The sequence below is a fragment of the Genypterus blacodes genome, unplaced genomic scaffold (assembly GCF_046128005.1).
Source record: "Genypterus blacodes isolate CSIRO-AG114 ecotype Tasmania unplaced genomic scaffold, CSIRO-AGI_Gbla_v1 ptg000111l_1, whole genome shotgun sequence".
In the NCBI taxonomy this organism is placed as follows: domain Eukaryota; kingdom Metazoa; phylum Chordata; class Actinopteri; order Ophidiiformes; family Ophidiidae; genus Genypterus; species Genypterus blacodes.
In genome coordinates this window covers 3013542-3038572 of record NW_027466915.1, presented here as the reverse complement: position 1 = coordinate 3038572, position 25031 = coordinate 3013542, and the positions used below count along the sequence as shown (strand labels likewise).

The window sequence follows — 25031 nt, the reverse complement described above, 5'->3', positions numbered from 1 at the left end:
CTCTCATAATTAAAGACCAGTGCTGTGCTGACATTTGGATTCTTCATCATTGTGATTATTTGTTGGCCAGACATTGTTACTTCAAATGCCACTTTTCAGGATCTTAACTTTGAACAATATTGCCGTTATGCCAAATGTCACAAGGGCATTAATAAAAGATTGCATATGACCCGAAGCAGCATCTATAATTATGCCATTAGAAAGTTTGATGAAAGTTCATGATTAGTTTAATGTGATATAAAATTTGAAGATATCACAGACTGGAATGCGTTTTTATAAGTCAGGTGCCTTAGTTTCTTAACCATTTTAAGATTATTCCATCATCAGGGATCAGTTTGAGATTAAATAACTTTTTGTTCTGAATTTATTTAAAAAATGGATTTAATTAATTTTATTTTACTCTCCCTGGTAATTGGAACCAGCTGGCAAACAAAGTCAGAACAGGCTACCGTGGCAAACCATGGCTAATTGATTAAGTGGTGACCAAATCAGTTTACCATTATTTTCTAGTCATTTAAGTGAACACAAATTGATGTCACTGATCCGTCTGCGTAGCGTCTTAGAGCAGTCCTTCTAGCTTTCCGCGATTGCATAATACAACGCAAATTAAATGAAATGCCTGTTGTTTCCGTAAAACAGCATCATTTGCAAAGATTTTCCAAATAGTGTGTGAGGAAGTGGAGACAGAATTCCTAACAGAGCAGACACTTCAGGAGCAGCTGTGTATGTACCAGTCTGCTCTGTGGCAAATGAGTTTCTCTGCTTCCTCACACACAATTTTGATAATCCTTGCATTTTTGTGTCACAGAATTGCAAAAAGCTGAAGGGACTGATTTACAATTCTGGTGAGAATTTTTTGCATTCTAGTATATAGTCACTTTGACTATAGTCCTTTCTGACTGATTGCTTCTCATAGCTTGGTTATGGCCAGGGACACAAATCAAACATTTCATCATCATCATCATCATCGTCATCAGAAAAGGAGAGGAAGATGAGCCAACAAACAATTTTCCAACTTTTGATAAACACACTTCAATTATACTAATTCCATTGATTCCAATTCACTAATGAGGACAGTTTGTGTAGTTGTGTGTGTATTATATAACAAGTATGCAGGCTCTCTCTCCCCTTTCAAGTGTTGGTGTTTGTGTACACGCTGAATCACTGTTGTTTTATGTTGCATATTGTTTGTGCTGCCTGCTTTTGTGATGCAACAGATTTATTTAGTTTTCATATTGTATTACTGTTATTCATGAACTTAAATGCATGTAGCACCTGATGTGGTGCCTGTAGCTCCTTTATGAGGTTGTTGGTCAGGGTGCGTGTGTTTAATGGCCTAACTTTCATGTTGCATTCTGATTAATTCTAGCAAGGCTGCTGAGGACAGCGGTTGTATACATAATAGATAGCCAGGCTGTTGTTTGCATACCTGTTGGTCTGCCAATCTGTACACAGAAATAGACTCGCCAGGATTAACATTTGAATTGTGTGAAGCCCGCCCCAGATTTGTGTATTTCATCCAAGCCCAATGTGACATTGATCCTCTACTGTGGCCACAGTATGCTTCAAAATCAGACATGATCTTTTTTCGTCCTCCTTGTGTGTGTGCAATGGTGGTAGGTAGATATTCAGAGCAGAGTGCAACTGGTGGTGTTACCATAGATTGCTAAATTCTCATTGAAGAAGCAGTAGATTTAAAGGCCCTGCAAACCCAGTGAACCCCCAAATAGGTGTTTGTGCGTATTTTGGCTGATGGTTATGCTGAGTGTGCTTTATTGACAGCTCCTTCATGCTCCAGAGGGTTTGTTGTACTTGTATCATTATCATCATCATGCATGCATGATCTTTCATCAAACTTTATTATCTTACGATGCAATTTGCACACCTGCAAAACAAAACATATGCAACGGCAGAATCCCCATCCACCGCAAACTCAAAAGAGGCAGTAAGTGCTCAGAAGTGATTGTGTAGTAGCAGCAATTGGAAAAGGATCAACATTTATTGTAACATCACTGTTTGGGGTGTGGCAAGACGTTTAACATGCATAGGAATTAGGGAGCAGTGGTGCAACATTTAGAAATCCCTTTTATCTTGCACAGAATGTGTCATACAAGATAAAAGCACATTATAAAACACAGTGAATGTGATTATGTATGCATAATTTTACACTTGGCCTCTCATATACTGTAATCTCTCCTATGCTAATGCACCCATTAGTAATATCATATTGAATCAGGCTTCCATGGCAACGCAACACATTTCTAATGGTAAAAGCATTTATAGGGCAGCCACCATTTATGAGCAGCACAAGTCAGTGGTTATTTACCACTACTAGTTGTGACACACTGCTTTCATAAGCTATTTGCGTTTAAGCATTGCCGGTAATAATAAGATTAAAGCTACAGAGGAAGTGCTGTGAATAGCCTATTGTGCATTAAGCAGACGTTCCACACTCCCTGGAATGTCTTGCACAAAATACATTGTGAACATTACAGAGCACGATTCTTAAATAATTCCCTTAATATTTTTATGTCACGCAGTTGTGCAAGCTATATATGGCAATAATGGAAAATCATTGAGATAAATAGTTGATTCTATTGTACTGGGAGAAAGAATCCATTTCATTTATCCCTTCACAGCATGTCACCCTCATTCGGTCACCATGATTGTCACCTTGAAGGAACTTTTAATGATTGTCATATTATTAATATTAGATCCTGCAAATGTGCTGCTGATTTCTGGCCTACTGTTCTCAGAAGATTCCCATCAAGCGCCTGAAGGTATAACAGCATCCAGCTTCCTTAAAAAGATAAAGTGACATCCCGAGGTTCCTCATGGTGATCATTAAAGTTTGATCTAATCCAATCTATCCACTGGGTAGCATTTAATGAGAATAGAAACTTGTTGAATATTGACCCTTTTCTGCTGGATTAATGAAAGTACAGAAAGTATAAGTGCAAGCTGCTCTCAGCAATATACAGGGAACAGCTACAGCTATCTTGACTCCTATTCATTTAGTGAAATGTTGGAGAATTAAACAATAAGATTTGACAAATAATTTAGATAGCAGATGATGACAAATACTACTAATGACTATATGATAACAAATACTACTAATTGATATACAATGACCTAGATAAGCCAAGATAAAAGCCTTTAAAGCCCTCTAAACAGGGTAGACCACTTTGTCAAAAACAGCAATACTGATTTGGAAGTAACATAAACTCTATTAAGATGACATACTTTACATCCATAGGTGCTTGATGGTAAATTGTGTTACCTAATGATGTGAATGACCATTATTTTGTTCTGTGATTCATTCAAAGACACAGATCATCAGAGACACAGATCATCAAAGTAACCATTATTTATATTTGTACAACAGCTCTCTATGTGGAACATACATTTCTTAAGAAATACAGTGAAGTGTAAAGACAGGGAAATGTATCGGAATGACATAAAAGAGAAAAGGCCAAGTTGCTAATTGGATCAATTTGCCAATCTTCTTGATATACTTTTATCAACTTTGAGAAGCATAAAAATGAATTGCTTTTTTGTTTAGAATCTGGGCACAGTTGGCTGACTCGTTCCAGCTGAACTGTGAGATCTGCAAAGTTACGATTTTAAAACCAGGTGACTGTTTATTTTGATCTCAAACTATTGGATACGTCAGTGTTATTGCACAGTGCCAATGCAGAGATGTGAGAAATATGTTTATATTATCTTTATATTTTATAAATGTGTTTTTTCCCAGATTATGATACAAGTCTAACATAAGATAGCAAAGTTGTAATGTTTGTTAAAGAAAAAAAATGACATTCAACTAACCTTGATTAATGACATTAATCTTATCAAATATGTGTGCATAATTTTCTTTGTTTTTTTAATTAATTTGATTTGAAGTATCTAATATGAATATGTTCATCAAAAAGAGTCTAATTGTGTTATTGGTTGTAATTATACCAGCATTTCCTTCTTAGTTCAGGGAGTCAAAGTGAGCTTCACTTTCTCCCTTATTTAATTGGCCCAAAAGACAATTATCTCTCCTATTTATTTATCCTTAACTTAATTAGTGGAATTACTGGCACGTCATTGATTTTAGTTCTGCTCTGACCCCATGAAGGAAACATCCACGGTTACCATGAGGTTTTGTCAATTACCTTGTTTGCTCTCAAACTGCCTCTTCCAATACTGTTTCAGTTCTTATTTTACATTTTCTAGAATGACTTGCAGTAGCCCCCAGAGAAAGTGCAGACTGATTGTTGGCAGGTTTTACATGTAGGAGTAGATAGTGGTTGCACAGGGAGAGCAAAAGAGCAAAACTTTCCACGGGAGGAAAAGCTGTAGTCGTGGCCTTTAGTCTACCATTGCGGATTACCATCAGGTCCACTTTTCGACGATGTCTTCATCAACACCAATATAAACACTGCTGCAAGATGGCGAATCATCATACTTATTCTTTCCTTATGACGTAACATGAAAACACTAACAAGAGACACATAAAATCCAATTCATTGCTGTTCAACATGTGAAAACAGCAATGTAAAGACTTAAAATGCTGTCAAGGGCAATGTGCAAATTCAAGGAAACCTCTATGACATCAGCAGTTAATTGCTGTTGGTGCTGAAGGCATCATGTGTGTGTGTTGTTAGACTACACATTTGAAAACATAAGCCTACCCTAGACCTTTTAGTGAATACCCATAACTTCTAGGAATGGCTCTAGTTTACTTATAGTGTAGTGTATTGATGGCATCTCCATTTAATTGTTGTTTAAGATCATTGACATACAGCGCAATCTCGTTATCTGTCTTTGCATGGCCTCAAACTGGCCATAATTTGATTGTGTTGCAGCATGCGGTCTTTGTCTTAGCATTGGCAATAAGATCGTCAGTAGCTTCTCATTTATTGATTTATTTGTGCTCCCTCTCAGTTTTGAAATAGTGTCTGGTTACTGAAACTGTAGTTTCACAGATTATATTACATTTGTCTGTGATAAAATCCTGATGGGTGATACAATATTCTGTATCTCAAGAAATAGGGTAAATGGTAGGCTAGTTTATACAGATTTCATGTTGTTATTTTCAATTTCATGTTTTAGTGTCAGTGTTGTCATTCCGAGACAATAATGACAGTGAGTCACACCTCACTGGATGCCATTCTTTGTTCTTACTGTGTTTTTATGAAATGGTTTGGAGATGCACTTTAGACTAGAAACATATTGACCAAGAAAGACTTTGACAGCATCGGCTACAAGACCCTGGGTACATGTCTCATATGCTTATTCGAGAATGTGTCAAATGTGTTTGTTACATGAAGTACATACACGTTAAGTTATTCTGTAGCTTGGAGCTTGTCTTTAGAATAAACTGCTTTAATGGTGTAATGATTGCATGTGCTGCCCCTCATCGAAAAGCTGGTATGACCTAGAATCATTCTGTGCTTACACCCACCATTGTAATGATGAAGAATCCTTGACATGAGCTCAGATGCTGCCCACCAGTCATCTGTTCATGACTCACGGTGACCAAGGCAGCAGCATCCGTTTGGTGTATATAGAATCCAGGGCAGATGACCTTCCTCAAGAAGAGATGAATATTAAGTCATTCTGAATAATTTATGGTAATAATTTTTTGGATTATTGAATGCCATGTGTTCAGTGAGTTGTAGCATTTAAAGTGTTTCCATCGTACATAACCTTCCCAGTGGCTTTAGTCAGTATTTTTAATTAAGGAAAGGTTTCATGGTGGGTTTTCAACAAATGTTTGCGCCAAGCTCTGTTCTTGTTTATTAAATTATGATGGCTTATACCCTGGTACCATCCTTTAATTGTCCTCTGTCTCTAATCTAAAAGCTTGTTTTGATTTTACATAATTTGCCATTAATTTATCATCTAAAAAGCAGAAGTCTAAAAAAGAAAAAAACAATTGTTGACAATACTACATGTCAGTCATTACAGTTGAACTCAAACGCACGGCCACACAAGGATACCTGAAAGACTGAGTGAATCACAGAACGTACACTGGGAAATAGAACGCAGAAGGAAACAGTAACTAGGAAACTCAAATATAAGGAATACAAAGTCGTGGGACGAAAGAGGGGATAACTTGAGAAATACAAATAGAGGAGCAAGATTTTGCTAAATTAGTTTTTACTCTTCTTTTTGATAAATGTTTCCACACAGATTACTTTTTCTAATTTTGTAATTTGTAGTTGCTTTTCGTTCTTTGTACAGGTTGTTCCTACCTAACCAATTTTTGATCTTGTCTGTGTCTGTGTTTACATAATGTTTGAGCTTTCAATAATTACTCAAAACATTATAAAAGATTAAAAGCTTGAAGGTAAACTATTTATGTTTGTCCCTTTTTTTGTGTAATTTATCTTGTGTTGAACATTGTGTTACAAAACCTGTCTTTAAGTAAAATGCCTTCAGAGACACAAACCCATAGGTCCAGACCGGTCCTGACATCGTTAAATTTTTCATTTAGTTCATTAATCAGGTTACATGTTTACTGCAACATGTATCAAGCCTGGTTAAACACACCGACTCGCCGGGTATGCAGCTACTTAGAAACTGTTCGCCCAGGAGCTGTGTTTCACACTGTGTGGGTGTTGACAGACAGACAATAGTTTTTTTTTATAGCTTAAAAATACCTTGGATCACCATAAACATTATAATCACTTACAGGTGTTCTGGACTACACATTAGCTTATATATATATATCTATACAAAACATTTTTTTTACCTTTGACAGCTCATATGAAATTGTGCTTTGGAATCAACTAATTAAAAATGTGTTTGCAGCCAATTTACATGTAAATGAGCCACCTATTGTTTCAAAGTATGCTTTTAAAAGGCAAGTGTAGCTGTCAAAATCAATTTTAGTGCAATGCTTTCCATTAATTAAATGGGGACAAGGTCAGCCTGAGCTCAGTCGTGGGTTTGGTATTTAGGACTAAAAATGTCCATCACAAGTTGCATATATGGAGAGTGATTTGCTGGTATTTCTGATTCCTCCACGGACTTTGATGGAGCACAGTGATGGAAATGGATTCCCATAAGGTTGCCTCCTCTGACCCTGCAGTGGCACAAGGAAATGACAGTATGAGTAATGACATTCATCCAGGGTGGTCCATTGGATTGAGGGCAGGGCATTTTGCTCTACGAAACCATAATCTGTCTTTAATATGAACCTTTCCTCACAACTCCTGTTCCAGGGTGAGATCACAGGGCGTCATAACCTTCTCTTTTCTGATGCATTTCCACAAACTGCTTCTCCGTGAATACTAAGGATATGCAAATTGTGACTTGTCTCAGCTCCATGGAAGAAGGAACAGGTGTTGACATTTAGGGCAAGGACTGTTACTGAGAAAAGTTCACTTTATGTTTGCCAGTTGTTTGCTTCGCTACTGCTGTTAAGCATCACTTTATATACAGCTGTGAAATACTTGGTTTAATCCTCATATCACACAAACACACAGCTTTCCGCAGAACAATACATTTTGCTTTCTTGTGACTACTTAGGGATTTGGGGTCTGCGAGGGCCTGAAGTGCAAAGTACCATACAATGGGCAGACCTCTAAATATTTTTATCCATGCACTATACAGAGAACCCAGGTTACACTGGGCTCAGTCTGGGAGTTGGGGGTGAGGAGGGAGCTGACTTACAGAGGCGTCGGTTTTCAGCGTCTTCTTTAACGCAGTCGTCACAGAACAGCGAGATTTTTTATTTTTATTTTATTCAATACCAGTGAGAAAGAAGCTACTTTGACTTACCTTTTTGAGTTTGCTACCTGAAATATGAATGTGATACTGACATGCTGCATATCAATGAAAAAAGAAGGTTCCAAGTTTGGAAAATAAGGTGCACCAAAATAGAAAGCATAGTGCTTTCATGCCATTGTCATTCTGGGGATATTTAGCACAATGAAGAGCTCAAAGTTGATATATTGTTGTGTCTGGGAAAATCGAGGTCTCAGGAATATGAGAACATGTAGTGAATGAGCAATTTGTTGTTTAGTGCAATATCGACGTTTTCAAAGTATGCAATAATCACGTCATTCCAAGTAATGGCCATAGCCAGGGTTTTGAATTGACCTCGGTCGGTTTTGAAATGGCATTAAATAAGACAGATACAGACACACATAACTGATGATCATCAGTGAGTGCAAAAGCAACAGGGAAATCTTCTTGTACTAATTACTAAAAATCTAAACCTGCCTGATGGAGGGCTGATGGTTCCTCCTGTGGTCAGACACATCCCACCACCTGAGAACTCTCTGCTTGTCCAGTTTGATTTTCCAGTGAACATGCATTAGTGCCAGTTTTAGGTTTGTTGAACACAGCTCGCCACTTCAGCAATGTTACTGTATTACAGGGTATCAGTACAGGTGAAATTTTTAATGAAATTACTATTTTAATGAATCTGCTCTATTTTAGAACTTTTAATGAAGCTTGTTTGCTCTACTTAGCCGTCAGCTGTTGCTTTGTATATGTTGCTGGGTCTCTCTGCTGGTACTGCTCATCACGTTGTCATTGGGGTTATCCCCACTTTGCTGTTCGGGTGCTCAAGTCAAGTCAACTTTATTTCTATAGACCAATATCACATACAATGTCTTTAGGGCTTTACAGGCCGACATTATCAGGAAAGCTCAAAGCCGCCTTAAGTTCTTTAGGAAGACCAGGAAAAACTCCTTGGAAAACTTACATTTTTAAGGAAAGGGGAAGAAAGCTCTGGAGAGGCAATTCCACGTGAGAGTTCCTCTCCACGAACGCCGGGTGTGCAATACAGAGGCGATATTGCATGGACTGAGTGCCACATGTTTTTTCTCGCTCAATCATCACTCACACAGACACACACACAGCTGCCATACAGACACCCAAAGAAGACAACCCCTGACTTTCTATATAGTTATATAACCAATTTTTTACTTTTCAGTGTGAAATAATTACCGAGGTCCAGACCTTGGTGACCTCATAGGCTACAGCCATGTTCACAGTGTTTACCACTCTCTCTTACTGCTGACCCGGGGAGGATGAATACACCCCCCCGCTCTACAATTACATACTGTGTCTGTAACAGAAAAAAAGCCAGGCAGATGGCATTGGGATAAAGCACTTACCCACCTCAGGTCGACCCGGCTTCACTCCGTCCAGGCTTGGTCGTGCATCTTACAGACACAGGTGGTCATTTCTGTGGATGGGGAACTTCAGGGGGAACTGTTCTAGCCTTCCAAACATTATGCTCTCCTGGGAAAAGCCCAAGTCTGCGGGTGAAAAAGAGGGTAGGTGGTGAGAGGCTGGTAAATACGTTGCTGTCTTTACCCAAAGACTGTGGGAATCAAGCAGAAACAAGGACAGCAAAAGCACGAGGCATTTGACATTCCAAATTGGGGGTTTCACAGTCCGGCAGAAAAGGGAAGACAGAAGTTTGAGCAACAGGCTAATTTAGAGAATGGATAATGATTTTACTGGCAGACATTGTGGAAACCCATATAGCTGGATTAAAATTTTTAGTGAAGATCGTAAAGTTCTTTTACATACCAAATATGTCAAGAGTGAATTTTCGGGAAACTGTGCACCACTGTGCTAGTATATTTCCATTTGATATAACGGTGCAGCCAGAATAACCTAGTGTCCTGCTGGAATATTTGACTTACTGTGAGCCATATAGAGTTTCTGTGAACAGTAAGAATAAGCAGATCCATAGGCCACTGTAATAAAGATGTGATATTATTACTTTTTCACGGATCTTGTAGGAAAGGGTTTTCACTGTGTGTATAAAGCATAATGAAGGTAAAGTTATATACAAAAACAATTCTACTGTACTGAATCGTACAGGAATGTTTTAATATACTGTATATAGGTCTAGGACAAGGTCTTCGCTATTTTAGACCACAATGAAAGTATCCTCATATGCACAAATATGACGTGCAATTGAGACAGTATACAGACGGTATGGAGCGTTATATGGCAGGACCGCTTTTGACAGCGCTGCCCAATGTTGGCCTCACTCCAAGGACCGGATCGCAGAAGTGCAGCTAATTTGAAAGCTTGTCTGATGCAAAGGTTTGAGATCTAATGTGCCATACATGTGCCATCTGCAAGGTGTCTTAGTTTGGGGAAAACCCTGTCAAAACTATAAATTACATACCCATATGAAATAGTTTGTTAAGACTGGTGCGCCTAACTGCTCTAATCTGACTTTTTTTTGATCCATAACTCAGAAACTGCCGAGGAATGCACATAGCACTTCTATGATTGTTAGTGTAATTAAATCTTCATCAATCAATCAAGAACCAGACTTTTCCAAGTAATATACCCACTGCCTGCATCCTTAAACGTTATGGAGTCACCGTACATTAGCAGAATTATAAAAAATGCAACTATAACCATTTGTATAATGGTTGATAGTTGATAGTTGCGGTGATATAATGATGAAGTTGATTCAGCAGTATATGTTAATAGCTATGGATACTCAGCAGATGATGTTCAAAATACTGCAGTTCCACGATTTAGCATGCAAAATCTTTTTTTACCTCGTATTTCAAGGAAGGTAAAACAAACAGAAGAGATGTGGGGCTGGGGTTCAGGGCAGATCTTGCTACAGCATTGCAGTTTGATGTCTTGCGTCTCCTTTTCTCGCCTTTTATATTATCATTTGAGTAAAACTGTTCACAATCTGCCTCTGTCTGAGAAGGCGAGAACAAAGTCTGTCAACCTTTCAGATCATTACAGTCAAAAAACAAAATAGCAGCAGTTGAAGGAGTAATGAACGTAGACCATTCAGATAATGTCAGGGCTTCCGCATACCCTATAGATGCCATCACTACAGTATAGTGGCACATTGTCATATATGGGATGTGTCATTACATTTGGAAAAACTCACTTTGAAATTCAATTTACTGCTTAAAATCCCATCTCCTCTGTATAAGGAATAAGGTGATAGAGATGTGTCATTATTTGTTTCACGATGTGTTGATGATACAGTGGCGGCATGTGCACCACAACAATAGTCCCACCTCCTAACAACACTAGGCATGCAAACAAGCAGACACACACACATAAACACACACACACACACACTAAAACAACAAAGAGCTTCTTTTTAGAGGCAATGTGCTGGATTTAACACCCTTGGCTGTTTTTGCTGATGTATTTGGCAAGGACACGCAGACCATCAGAAATCATAGAAACCCATTTTTATATTATGTGTGTCTCTTTTACATTGAAATAGATTTGTGATAGCTCTTCCTGAATGCAGCCTTTGACTTATGGTAATAAATCAGGTAACATAGACATACACATTGTGTTGTGAAATCGCAGCCCGTCATAACAGAAGACAGGAATACTGAACAAATAAACATTAATGAGACTACAACAACAACAAACCATAGCCATATTACCATGTTCTTATTTTCATGTAGTTGTCTAGGTATTAAAACTTTGCAGTGCTTCCATGTGCCTTTGCACACACAGAGTAACCTCACTGAGTGAAAACAGGTCATTTTAGGTGCCGTCTCTTCAAGTTCCCCTCCAGAAACAACCTACGCAGGATAAATTCCAATGTGTTCACCGTTTTCAATAAAAGAACCCACAACAAGCACACTCCTCAACAATGCCCTATATATCTAAGTTCTGAGCTCGGATATTCTAGGATTGACTAGAATCTTCAGTGCAATTCGTCTTTCCTGCACCACGCTGATCCACAAATACTCTCAGATTAATGTTGAATTGGAAAAGAATGGTACTGCTGCTGTTACTTTCCCTTGCTCAGCATCCCCAGGGGAAATTCTTATGCAGTGAATTTCCAGGGACGAGGCCTGTTCACTACACAATAAGATACGTTTATCAAACAACACCAAACCATGGATCCTCAGATGTTTCAGTGTTTCAGTCTGTAACATTTTCCAGTAACAAGGTGCATTATTTTTATATTTAAGGTGATTTCCAATACATATGAACAAAACAGAGAAAAAAGCAGCCTACCCCTCTCTAAACTGTAATCACTCTTCCCCCACACTTTCATTCTCTCCACCTCCCTTCTTCCTGTACTGTAAATTATGTAAGACTATATGTCGAGGTAAATATAGACTTTGCTTTTTTTATGGAGTAAAATGGCACTTTAAAAGTGGAATAAACGTGCTTGTGAGTGTGGGGTCATTTGTTTGAATCTCAGGACCTGCTAGAATACCTTTTCACAGGAAAAGTGGATAAATGACGCTCTTCTTCCCACAGCACCTACTATCAAGGTCCCCTTGATCACTTAACCTCCAGTAGTTTCACTAGCTGGTAGAGGGAGAATGGTTATACCGAGCAGCTTCCCGGGTGTGAATGTGTAACATAATGAATATGAAGCAGGACAATTCAGAACTTTTCCCTCCCCATGTGAAGAGAAGCTACATAGGAAAACTAATCAATTAATAAAAACTTCCTGTCTGCTGTATCTGTCTTCACCTGCAGCTATTACTCTTATGAAGCTACTTGGCATGCATTCAGCTAAAGCCTAACGTGACTTCAGTTGCCAATGAAACAGTAGGAGGGAGAACCTTTATATACTTTTTTATGACCTGATATATGTATGTACTTAAATATTTTAGTGGGTAATTTCTGTCATCATCAGTGTGTGCACAGGTTGGTGCAGTATATGTTTTCCAAGTTCAAATTTAATTCCTTTTTTTTCCTCATTTGTTGCCAGGTTTTGGTACTACAAATCCTGTCACAGTGAAAAGCCCTGTAAACATTTGCACCCGCTATATTTCGGAGATAAGGATGAAATTCTAGGCTAAGTGGAATTAAACGAGAAACAAATTTAAATTGATGAGGAAACTAGTGAAACATTCCAGTAGACTGCAGTGCTCCATGTTAAGTTGTTAAGACCCACATATTATCATGTAAAATATGAAACATTTCTTAGCTGAATTAAAAAAGGGCACAGTTTAATGGACAGCCCTGACCTTTAGTTCTTTCATGCTTTACATCACTATGATGACCTTTAAGGCTCCACAACTGCTGTAAAACTTAAGGTATCTCTTAGAAACTTCTTCTCTGGAGTATATATCACCAAACTGAAATCCCTTCGAAAGTGACTTGCTATTACAAATACAATTACTTGCAGAGGTTTCATCCTATATTCTTTTGTCAGGCAGTTGAAGCTGCAAAGCCTGACTGTGTTTACGTAGCTAATTCTACCTTAAACCAGGTCAATAGTCCACAATATAGAATATTCTGACCCTGCATCCTAAGTTGTTATATTAATATTGAAAAACCAATCTATGTATGATGATTTTATCTAATTTTTTGTAGACGTCTGCAAGTTTGTTGGACCTCCCCAATGAGTTGAGCTCCAAAAACATGGAGTTATATAAGCATGACTTCATGACAGTTGAGGGTGCAAAAGTGAAGGCCACATGCATGAGTGTAGTTCTATACACAATGGATATTTTGGTTGCACATGAACTTTGTAGCACTCATTACATAAATCACATTTGGACCTCATGGGACTGCTTCCTATCACCTTAATCTCCAACCTCAGGACCATGCATCATTCTAGGGAAACTGCCTGTAAGGCTGTGTGGTGAGTGAAAGAAGTAACATTGCAGGAAATGTGGCACGTGTGAAAAGGCGCTAGACAACAATGTTCCTGAATATAGCTGAATGTACAAACACTACAAATCACCAGCAGTGCCTGAAAGGTTATCACAGTCATTTACTGGGAACTGTGTTTGAGGCCTTAAGAAAGTGGCCTTAAGTGATACGGGTGCACCATGCTCAGGCACAAAGGTTGCTTGCTGTAGCCTCTGTGGCTACCATTGGCACTCCTCTTTGGCTTCTCTGCTCAGCTCTGCTCTCTTTGTTTAATTCAAGTAGTCTTCTTCAGTGTGTTTATTTGTAAATTTACATGGCGTGTTACTGGAATTTGAGTTTGCAGAGTTCTGGTTCATTCAAAGCCTCATTTCTGCCCACCAGCCTTGACTTTCCTCCACATTTTCATGTGTGCTCCCACCCTTGTTGCATGCCTGAATACCTGTCCCTCACAACTGATTCTAGTGACCTAGAGTTAACACTGTAGAGTAACATCTCACCAGTGAAAATCTTCATGTCAATAGAATGGCTTTGGTAAATAATACAGATGTAACCTGAATCATTTAATCTAACTCAACTGCTCTGTTGGGCTGTTGTTGGGGTCAAAGGCAACATTTCAGGAAGAAGGTTGGAGTTCTTGATATTTTTTAATGTCAAACTTTGGTGAATAAAGACCACAGATTATTATTTATCTCGTTTTAGCATTTGGGTTTCCTTTTCATTTTATGCTTGCATTTGTCATAATGACTTGAAAGTATGTCTTGTTTAATTAACTTGGTTGCATCTCATCACATACAAGCTTTTCTGGATAACGCTAACTACATTCTTCCACACTCCCTCCATACACATCATCCAACACACACCTACCTGGATGTGTTAATTCATGTGCCTTGAACTTCCTGTTTTGCTCTGTTTGCTGTGAATACTGAGATTAGCAAATGTCATTGGGTGTTTGACGATCCCTGTCTGATGTACTGCAGACTGTGTGACTACTTGGCAAACATTGATGCATTTTTCATACCTCTATTCTTTCCTCTATCCTCAATTTCAACCTCTTGTTATTTGTCCTGTTATTTAAGTTTCCGATTATTTGAGACTTAATAGATTTTTTCCACAATCTGTGCAAACTCATTTCAAAATATTGGCAAACAAAAGCAAAACGACTTTCTCCCCATCTACCAAATCTTTTGTTACGTACTGTTGCCTGTAGAATTTTGTTCTCAATTATAAGAGCTTAAACAGAATATGTTGTAATCTTGCAAATGTATGTACTAAACTTACAAACAACAGTGATGTCACCAGAGCTGGCTTAGAGTTTCCTTCTTTTACATTTTCTTACTTTCTTACTGTCATGTAATCATTTTATTATACTTTCTGAAGTTAACACTAGCAAGCCTTACTGATGCTGTTCTAGGTTAAAGACAGTCACTGGGTCACATGGTCCTTCCTATTCATTTTTGACACTATAGGCCACATTTTTACATGCAAATAAGTGAAAAAGTGCTTCTTTGGTTTACTGAAGGGTTGCACTAAGGTTTTGGGCAATTGTTTGGGCATTTTGTACAGTATGACAAGACACATATGGGAGGAGATATTGGAGATGAATTCAAATGCCTAGTAGAACCTATTTATCATTACTGCAGGAGAGGAAATTGCATCTGATTTTAACACCTGGGGGAAGCAGGTGTTAACTCTGTAGCACTCATTGAAGACAGTTTGATCATATAAGAGAGAGAGAATGAAAGAGAGGAAGGCAGAGATCAGACAACTCAAATGTCTTTAATTGTGAAGACTCAATAGAAGCAATATTGCATTTAGAAATGCTATACTTTCACACGTCTTTTCTTGCTCTTCCCTCTCCCACTCATGAATTAGATTGGAGGCGTTTCACAAATCAATATGATCCTGTGTTACATGGAACCACGTGACTATAAATGCAGTTCGTTTTTGTTTTTAATCTATTCACAGCTGTGATTCTGGGTTTAGACATTGCCAGACTGACCTAGAATAGCCCAAATTGATTAGTTTGTTTGTGGTAATGTGCAGAGCAAATGTTTGATTAATATTTGCTCAACAAAGTAGACGTGTAGACTGTGTAGAGATTTTTGACGTGTTCTGCTGCCTTTCACACGCATCGTGGCATCTGTAAAGCGTGCAGCTGCTGATCCACATTAGTGACATTTCAAACGAATTACCTGAACTGTGTGTGTGCTTAAAAAGCCTGCAAAATTGAAGAATGGAGGCAATACAAAATGTTACATTAAATATGCCTGTTAGTTCTACTGTGATTTATACAGCTGCAACCATTAAAGAACAGGAGAAAAGCTTCCACTACCCGTGTGTAAATAAGATGTCACATGAACTTTGACATCACATGGAAAAGATCAAATATACCATCTGGAGAGCATGTAAACATGTCAAAATGAACAATTCCTAAACAGTCTTTCAGTGACATTTGGAGTCAGTCAAGCACAGAAATGATTTCATTGTTAACCTCAATCTCTAATCTGTTTTTCTATTTTCTGTGCTTCTTCCTAATAGATGCAATGTGGACAGCAAAGTATCGCGAGTGGCGTGGCTCAATCGCACCACCATTCTGTTTGCTGGAAGTGAGAAATGGTCCCTGGACCCCCGTGTTATCCTGATGGAAAACACAGCAGTGACAGAATACAGCATCAAGATCCAAAATGTTGATGTCCACGATGAGGGGCCCTATGTCTGCTCAATACTTACAAACAAGAAACCAAAATCAACAAAAGTCCATCTCATCGTCCAAGGTAAAGCACCGTCACCTCTGCCAACAACCAAAACATAATCATATCCTGCCGCCCTCTGTCAGTAACGGTGTCCAACTAGATCAGTGCTGTGTGTTGGTTTGCCGAGAGCCATAATTTTCCAATGTAAGATGTTTTATTTCAGTTGCGTCAGAAAATGAAGTTGTTATGTGCTGACCTGACAATGTGAGCCTTAACTTTTTTCGGCTTCAATGGTATAATTGCTTTGAATTTGGCAAACTTTAGACCCGGTGATGAAACCGAGATTCAATCTGAAATTGGTGATAGATATTGATTTTGAGACACAGAGAGCTGAAAAATGTCATGGCTTACTTTCGATTTCAAAAATTTCAGTCCTACTAAATCAACTGTCAGCATCCAGGCCTTTGTTATCTTTTATGATGAAATCAATTCCTTCCATAGTTAGATTCCCAAATAATTAATACCACTGCCCTGATTGTGACATGAGGTCACATGTAGACTTGCTTAAAAAATACCATATAAGTACATTTGTGATTAATATTCAGCACTGAACTTGAAATGTATTTAGAAAATGGCAAAATTGTATTTGCAAATGAATTCTGATTTCTCTGTTGAAACATATCGTGATTAGTCTGCACATCTTCTAAAAATAGTTGATGACCTTTACAAACTTGACCAACTTAATGATGTTGACTTTTTGAAATTATAATTAACACTGAGGGTTTTTCCTCGCTGAATAATTCATGATGATATGTCATTAAGCCCGAGTTGATGCAGAGAATCACCAGGCCGTGGTTTTAATCAAACAACAGACAAGGATATTCTTAGACGGACAAGAAAGTCTCTCTGTTTATATTTTCCGATGGATTTTGTGTCCTTTTCCTGTCTTGCTGTAATCACCCTGAAAAAAGCCACAAGGGGGCATTTGTAGTTGAAAGGTCACTACGTAAAAACAAGATCATCAACTTTCATTACAATTGAGAAACTTTGTCATATGTGGTTCCTCTCTCTTTCTCCATGTTTGCTGTGTCTCTCTATTGTCATGTCAAAATAAAAGCATACCGCCTGAAAAAGGGCCAAAAAAACTATCCACAAGGTCCATCAATCTGACAAGGCTAACCTTTAAAACAGCAGCAAAACACTACCAATAGTCTGTCGATACTGTTGTTCACACCAAGGAAACTCAGAATGTATCTTCTCCAAAAGCCATTGTGAACATGCACACACTAAGAGCAATAGCGTTGGTAAGAAGGTTGCCAAACACAATTAAGCTCTTACCGCAACTCTCAAGGACATGTCTGGTCATGGTGACAATATCAACATCATTTCTACTTGAATTGATGCCTCAATTTCCAGTTGCTTTTGGTCAATAATAAAAAAGATATTTAGCATTCTTTAGGTCATTCTTTGCAGCCATAGAAAACTCACTTGACCAACTAACTTGACATCCAAAATTCCGCATGTTTGAATTAAGACATTAAAAAAACATGTATATTTGTTTTAGGTGACAAATTCAAAATGACTTCAGTCAGTTATGATGACCTTCACATCGGATTGAGACAGTTCTGTCCTTGAGCAGAGACAATATTTTCACGAGGCACAAGTGAAGACACATGTCCCGATGAGTTCTCATGCATGTCTTGTCCTGACATAATATAGCAAAGTGAGTGGAAAGCCTGGGTGAATATTGCGATGCCAGGTAATAAAAATGAATCCTAATTTTCTTATATCTTGTTGTCATATTTCTCTATGGCCTTTCTATATTACAGCGTGTCTGCATTGCATAATGAAAATAGCCATGGCAGTAGTGAAGCAGACTTTATAATATTTATGTAGGCAACGCTTCTGTTTATTTGGGGAGAGAGACAGACATGCTGTGAAATAACATGGCCTAATATTTCTTCCAAACCAGCACTAGTTTTATACTACTTTGGCCTAATTACTCACAGACACCCGTGCACATTATGATAAATAGAGTGTTAACTGTACTTGTACAGTACGTATTGCCTATTCTTAAACTTGTGACAATTTCACTCGTTTCATGAAAAGGGCCACAGATTTATGTCACACTTGAACACCCTGGAGTTACAAATGAATGAATACAGTATGTACTGCCACCTTTATGGCAATGAAAGATCAGGGAGTCCATGGGGATGTTAGTGGTGCCTGTCGTCCCTACAGGCACTCTCCTCTGTAGCACCTCAGAAATGGAGATTGGTGTTGAACCTGTACATAGGGAAGGACTCTGGAGGCCAACATCAATCAGCCCAGTGACCTTGTCAGCTGATACCCTCAGGAATATAGGGCATCTGCTTCCATGGTGACTGCACGGAAGGAGTGAACTGACTGCAGTTAAGCCACAGTAGAAGAAAGAATAATATCTAGGAGTGCTTTGTAATGCATTACATATGTTACACTTCAAGGACTGGAAGTGGCAGATGAAGAGTCAAGTACTTTAAATCAACACGAAGTGGTTGTTAGACTATCATCCTCACTTTGAGTTGTTCAGCTTCTTCAACAATCAAGTAGGATCAGTGATTCACTCTCGTCATCTGACCCTGATTCATCGTGGCCTTCACTTTAATTACATCTTGTCTTAGGAAAGTTCCAAGAGCAACTGTAATTTCACAAGATCTTCTATTTTTTGTTTAAGTTCTATAGGGATGCGGAATGCATACATACAGCGTTAATACCCTCAATTATTCACAGTGTACATCTATAAAGTATACAGTTTGTACATCTTCCCAGCTAGAGGTTCCTTCAGAGCCTTCCTCCAGATCAGAAACAAACCTTGTTATCGTGGCAATTATTGCCAACTTGTTGAAATACCTCAAGATGTCAACACATTAATTTTGATTGCCATTTAATATGGACCCCTGTCTTTTCCCACCTCAGCCGGTCTGGAACAACTGAATGTGTGTCTGCCTCTTTTGTCAGCCTTCTGGGGCAAGCACACACAGTTTTCCTTTCAAGCACTCTCTGCTCTTTCTTTCCTTTTGTTATAGAGTGATGTTTATGAGACTAATACTGGGAGGAGAACCCAGCATTTTGCCTGCAGTGGTCAATTTACCTCAGCTTGTTTTCAGCCTTCTATGGGGGCTTTAGTAATATCCCAGACAGCATCATTTGCAGGAGTCTTTTAGAAATTGTGGTGAGGTATTACGTTTAATGGGCAGGCTTATAGTCATATGAAATTACAGTAAAGACAAAAATATTGAGTGATGATATAACGTAAATGACAACATTAAGTAGTCGTTTAGTAGTTTGTGTGCTTGGCGTGCAAATTGAGACTGAATCTGTACGTGGAGAGTATTTGCTCTAAGTAACATTAAAAACTTGACTGCGGAAAATGGATAAGATGAACTCGTGTTCGCAATCAATCTGCTTATGACGGACTCAAATTACAATCACTTTTCACTCAGGAGTCGAATAAAAAATCAACACAAGTTACAGAACAATCATGAGAAATAAGTTTAACGCACATTTTCCATGTTAACCAGCCATACAGGGTGAAATGTGCGTCAGCTGGACTCCAGAAATGATAATGGGCAGATCGATAGCAGGAGGGATGAAACATGGAGATGCAGGTTGCCATGTATACATTTTCCTTCAGACCTAATATACATACATAGGATAATCTGTCTGGGAAAAAGCCCCAAAACATTTTGCATAATTACCCCATATATATCACCTTTCATTCTAAGGCTTCTGCTGGCTACTCCTCCAGGCAGGCACTCTTCAAAACGTTAAAGTGGCAAAGTATTTAACCCTCAGGCAGTGCAGGTGTCATGCTTACAACCCTGATCGATCAATCAGTTGTTTCAGGAGCAGCTTCTCCTGGGTGATTTGTCCAAATCCAGGGAACTGCAGGCCTTAATAAAGCAACCGCAACAATGTTTTCCATGGCCGTACAGACTGATGGAGCATTGAGTGTGGATAAATTAATGTGCCCTCAATCTCCAGCAAAATATTTGTGTCATTGCGGATGTGTCAGCCAACGCTTTGGCTTTTGCTCCTGTGCAAGCTCTTGTGTTTTTCAAATCTAAAGTTGAGAGGTGCAATTGTAATGGAGTGTGCGCGATTAACCCAGGAAACCTATTTAAATAGATGTCGCTTTATAGTTAAATCTGTCTTTCAATCTGTAAACATATTTGACCTTTAACAAGTCAGTACCCATTACATATTGATTAGTCATTATTGTTTTGGTGAATAGTCAGTTAGGAACAGTTAGAGTCACAGCATGAGTCACTCAGGCCTGTTCATTTCTATAGGTAGTTACTCTAGTTATCTGTATGTTAGCTTATGTAATGGACTGGTCAACCATGCAGTTTACCTGACTACCACCCAGAGCACCTATTGCAACCTTTTCTGTGGATAGAATGGAAGTGCAAGAACCTAAAAGGAAATAAGGGCTGTAATTAAATCGCTAAATCGAATATAATTGCATTTGTTGTAATTTTTAAGACCTACATCATTTATAAACAAGCAACACATTGTGGTAAGTACAGGCAGCTATTAGATCTGTTCTCCTGTACGCATAAAGTATGGTAATGAAAATATTTGTAAAACACATTTGATAATAATGATTTTTAAGAGAGAGACTCCTTGAAATGAAATTGATAAAATAAATGAATACACTAAACGTTGGAATCTTAATTAAAAGCTAACCGAGACATCTAAAAACAATATATACCATGTATAGAACTTTAACTTTTTAATTTTTGTAAGTGTTTCATTAAAGCAATAAATCCCATGTGGGGAATCACTGCTTTGATATACAAAAGCTGTTTTGTGAAAGGGTTTCTGTGATGTGTTTGGTGTGACAAAAACTGCAATGCGTGTATGGCAATGAATAAATTGGTTAATGCGACATCAGGACTTTCAGTAAGAAGTGTGAGGAGATAATTAGTGTGTAGAGGATGCCACTTTTGAGAGGCTAGAAGAGACGTTAGGTAACAGCCGCATACATCCCTAAATGAAATGCATTAAGTATATTCTTTAAAAATGTGAGGGCTCTGTCTGGTTGAGGCCGCACTTACTGAGGTAAGTGAGATTACGAATTGTAGGCACATTTAATTTGGTGCTTGTGAGCACAAGAGAAAAGTCATTATCTTCTACAGGCTGTGTTCTAGAGGGGAAATTTCATCAGAGCAAGTCTGGTATCAACACTGAGCTGCTGTTAGACGCTTGATCATTAACTCAGTGGAAACAAATGCAATTTCGGCTGTGTAGTCATCAATATGGCTATGTCTCTCACTGTTCTAATAGAATTGAACGTCAACTATCTTGGTACATCCTTTGTTCATTTAGCGAAGGTGCAGTCCATGTATGGCAGGGGTGGGCCTTTTGATCCAGCCCGCCAGCCGATCCATTTGATCCAGCCCTCGAGTCTGAACGGCAAATCGCAGCGCAAACCCCCCCCCCCCAAAAAAGTGTTCAATAACTTAGTATGGCCCCTGAGGGCTGATGGCAACATCAAAATTGCCCGTGGTAGGAAAAAGGTTCCCCAGCCCTGATGTATGGCAACTGAACATGCTATTTTAGTGACTTAATTGAGTTGCTATAAAAAAAGCACAGGCAATGATACCTTTTGAGAAAAACCTAGTTTCAAGGACAACAGCTACACACATATATATATATATAATGGCTCAGGAATAGCCGCAGTGGGGAAACTCTTGTCAATCTTGATTTTGACCCATCACTCATTATCGGTCAGTGCAGACAGCTAAAATTAGTTCTTGAGAAAAACAGCCCTGGACACCGGCTGATTTATTACCTAGTTGCTGGTTGCAGTAATTGTATTTTCTTGTTGGATTATTTATTCTGCGAGTTTGTAGCTACGGGTTGCCGAAGTGTCTCATATGTGTGAGTGACCATTTACGAACAGCTAATTTGAGGTGAAATGTCTTTGTTTCAGGTGTGTCAAATGTGGAAACAAGAGATAAGGTACCAGGCTGAAACTGAAAGAAAAATGTGGATCAATTAATGCTTTATTAAAATAATTGAATCGAAAAAGTTTTAACTACGAATATAACCAAAGAGGTACGGATAGACAAAGTGAATATGTGCAAGTGAAACTAAAATCCCCAAAAAACAACTCCAGAGCTCTCTGCCCTCAAAAACAAGTGAGGTTGAGAAGCTTAAACATCTATTTATTTCCACTTGAAGTTGCTCTCTGCATTAACAATGGTCTTAAGAAGTAATTGAACACCAAGTCAGTCGAAACCAGTAAACTGCGGGTTATTTTACCCATATCTACACAAAATGTATAGAAACTTAACACATACATACACTTTGCCACAACAAAATAATTGGTCTGAAACTCATCCCACATCCAGGTGAATATACAGGCTGAATGAATTGTTCTGGTGGAGTGATTCTATACGTGCTTCACATATATGACTGTAACCACCTACGGGGCTTCGGCCATGATAGATAATTGACAGACAAGCCCTCTGCTGTTTCCTCAGATGACATATATTTTAAAAGAAGACCTCATTAAAACTGGTGACAAAATAATCTTTATTGATGAATGTGCTCGTGGTGATGAAACCTTTATCCTGATTGTGTTATGAAGTTGAAGTGAGGTATTACTGATTAATGTGCAACGTGACTCCAGGCTCATGTTTTTGTGAATGGACCACTGTTTCCACCAAGTATAAGTGACCCAAAACTGATCTTTTCCTCGCATCTGATCAAGAAGCACTTAGAACTGGACATCTCAAGAGCCCAAATTGGCCCACAGTCATTAGTAGTAGTAAATAAGTAAAGCGGCTAATACATGCTTATTGGCAGAAGGTCAGAATTTGACTTCAAGGAAACATGCGACCATGATGTGATGGTTTCGGCAGACAGTGTGCCAGTAAAACACTAATACGTAAATCATTATTCAGGCACACAAACCCCCTTTATAAAACAGTTTCAAACAGCTGTTGAATATTCAACTTGCATCACTCAGATAAATTGTTGTTATGCTGTTCATATTCCACGAAAAATGTTGAGCATACAGAGGATACAACATTCCCTCAAGACATTTTCTGCTACGATGCCACAATGAAGTGGTAATGGACAAAGAAAACCAATAACCACCTGAATCGTCAAACCACCAGACTTGATGAGAATTTAATTGAATTTCAATTAAGCTGGCGACACATCATAAGAGAGAGCAATTCAATTCAATTCAATTTGTAGGATGTGGAGTGTAAATTAAGTGCAGTTCAAAGAAATTCCATTTAAACGGATAACATTTGACCTTAACATACACATTGTGGGTTGGCTGAGCATTTATGTTCCTTTCTACCCAGTTTACACAGGGTGGGGAGTGGCACTACAGTCACAGATGGAAAGGAACTAAAATAAAAAATAATATACACACCCAGGTATGAGTATTTAGTACGCTTTTGAAATTCAAGCACAGCTGAGGTCCAAGTCATTTGCACCAACAAGATTGGTTGATCAGCAGCTGTTCCCTCCTCCAACATCGACACACCTGCTCACAAAATAAGCTATTTCATTTATTAATCTCTTGCTATTGTTGCGATTGTTAGTTGACATGCATTGGCATGTCAACTAACAATCGCAACAATAGCTTTCACCGCCACTGGCCTCATTCGAATGGCAAACTCAAAGCATTCACCCATATTTAATTTATTATTAGATGATTCAAACATTGAACAATGCCTGGCTTAATCACTTCCTTCTACTTGGTCAATATAGAACAAAGCAATATATTTCCTTGACATGAAATTTCCTTAGTCAGTTGTGGGACCAGCATGATCATCAATAATCAGTCAGCTGAAGTATAGTTTAGTTTTTAACTAGAGAGTTATAAAGGACAAATTCTTCATGGTGTGATCATTATTATAATCTGTTGATTAGTAACACCTCTAACCACTAACAAGATCACACGAGTCATTCAAAAGGCCGGATACCTCCAAGGTGGCACTTCCACATCTAGAAGTTCAGACGGAATAAATGTTTTCTGTAAAATGCGAAGAGGACGATGAAGAGAAAAATCTTAAAAAAGGCAGAATACATCACAAGACCTCCACAGATGCAGCACAGCAGCATCATGCCAGTCTTTGCTATTGTCTTGCTTTGGTTTTGTCTATTTACTCTAGTAAAGCATAAACCATGTACTATATTAAGGTAGAATGTGTTTTTCTATTTTAAAGATTTAATTAGCATCCTCCATGTGTATGCAATGGATTTAATCAGCAAATGGAACTCAGGAACAAACTAAAGAGTTTTATTTATTTATTTTCATTAATCATCACCAGGCTTTGAAGGCAGATAATAAACTAGGTTGCAGAAGTGGGAAAGAACAGCTTGGCGGAAAATGTGGTCTGGCTCCCACATCGCGTCTGCACACCAAGGACACATCGCGGCTGAGTACATCTGACACACGCACTCCTAACTACAGAATGGAAGATGATGATGCGTCTGCTGGACAATGGCCTTTACGCGAAGTCTGCACCACCTCGGCCTCTCAGTGTCATGTCAGCAACATGTCCACAACACATACCCCATTTGTGTCAACACAGTTCTATTCTGGATGATTAGTGTGAGACAAACTCCAAAACGCCTCAAAAATATTGAAACGCCTCAGTAGAAATGAAAATGCTTTATTTATATGGATAAATATGCTTGTTTTTTTATCATATGTTTATACTGAATATGAACAACACTAAG

General features: G+C 38.5%; 1 protein-coding gene across 1 annotated transcript in view; it reads left to right on the top strand.

The window, feature by feature from the left end:
* The window catches only part of opcml (opioid binding protein/cell adhesion molecule-like), a 147258-nt gene that overhangs the window by 56208 nt on the left and 66019 nt on the right, over positions 1 to 25031 (top strand). Inside the window, exon 2 of the mRNA XM_076161178.1 lies at positions 16126 to 16361. Coding sequence (XP_076017293.1) covers positions 16126 to 16361 — 236 coding nt within the window. The remainder of the gene's footprint in view (positions 1 to 16125; positions 16362 to 25031) is intronic.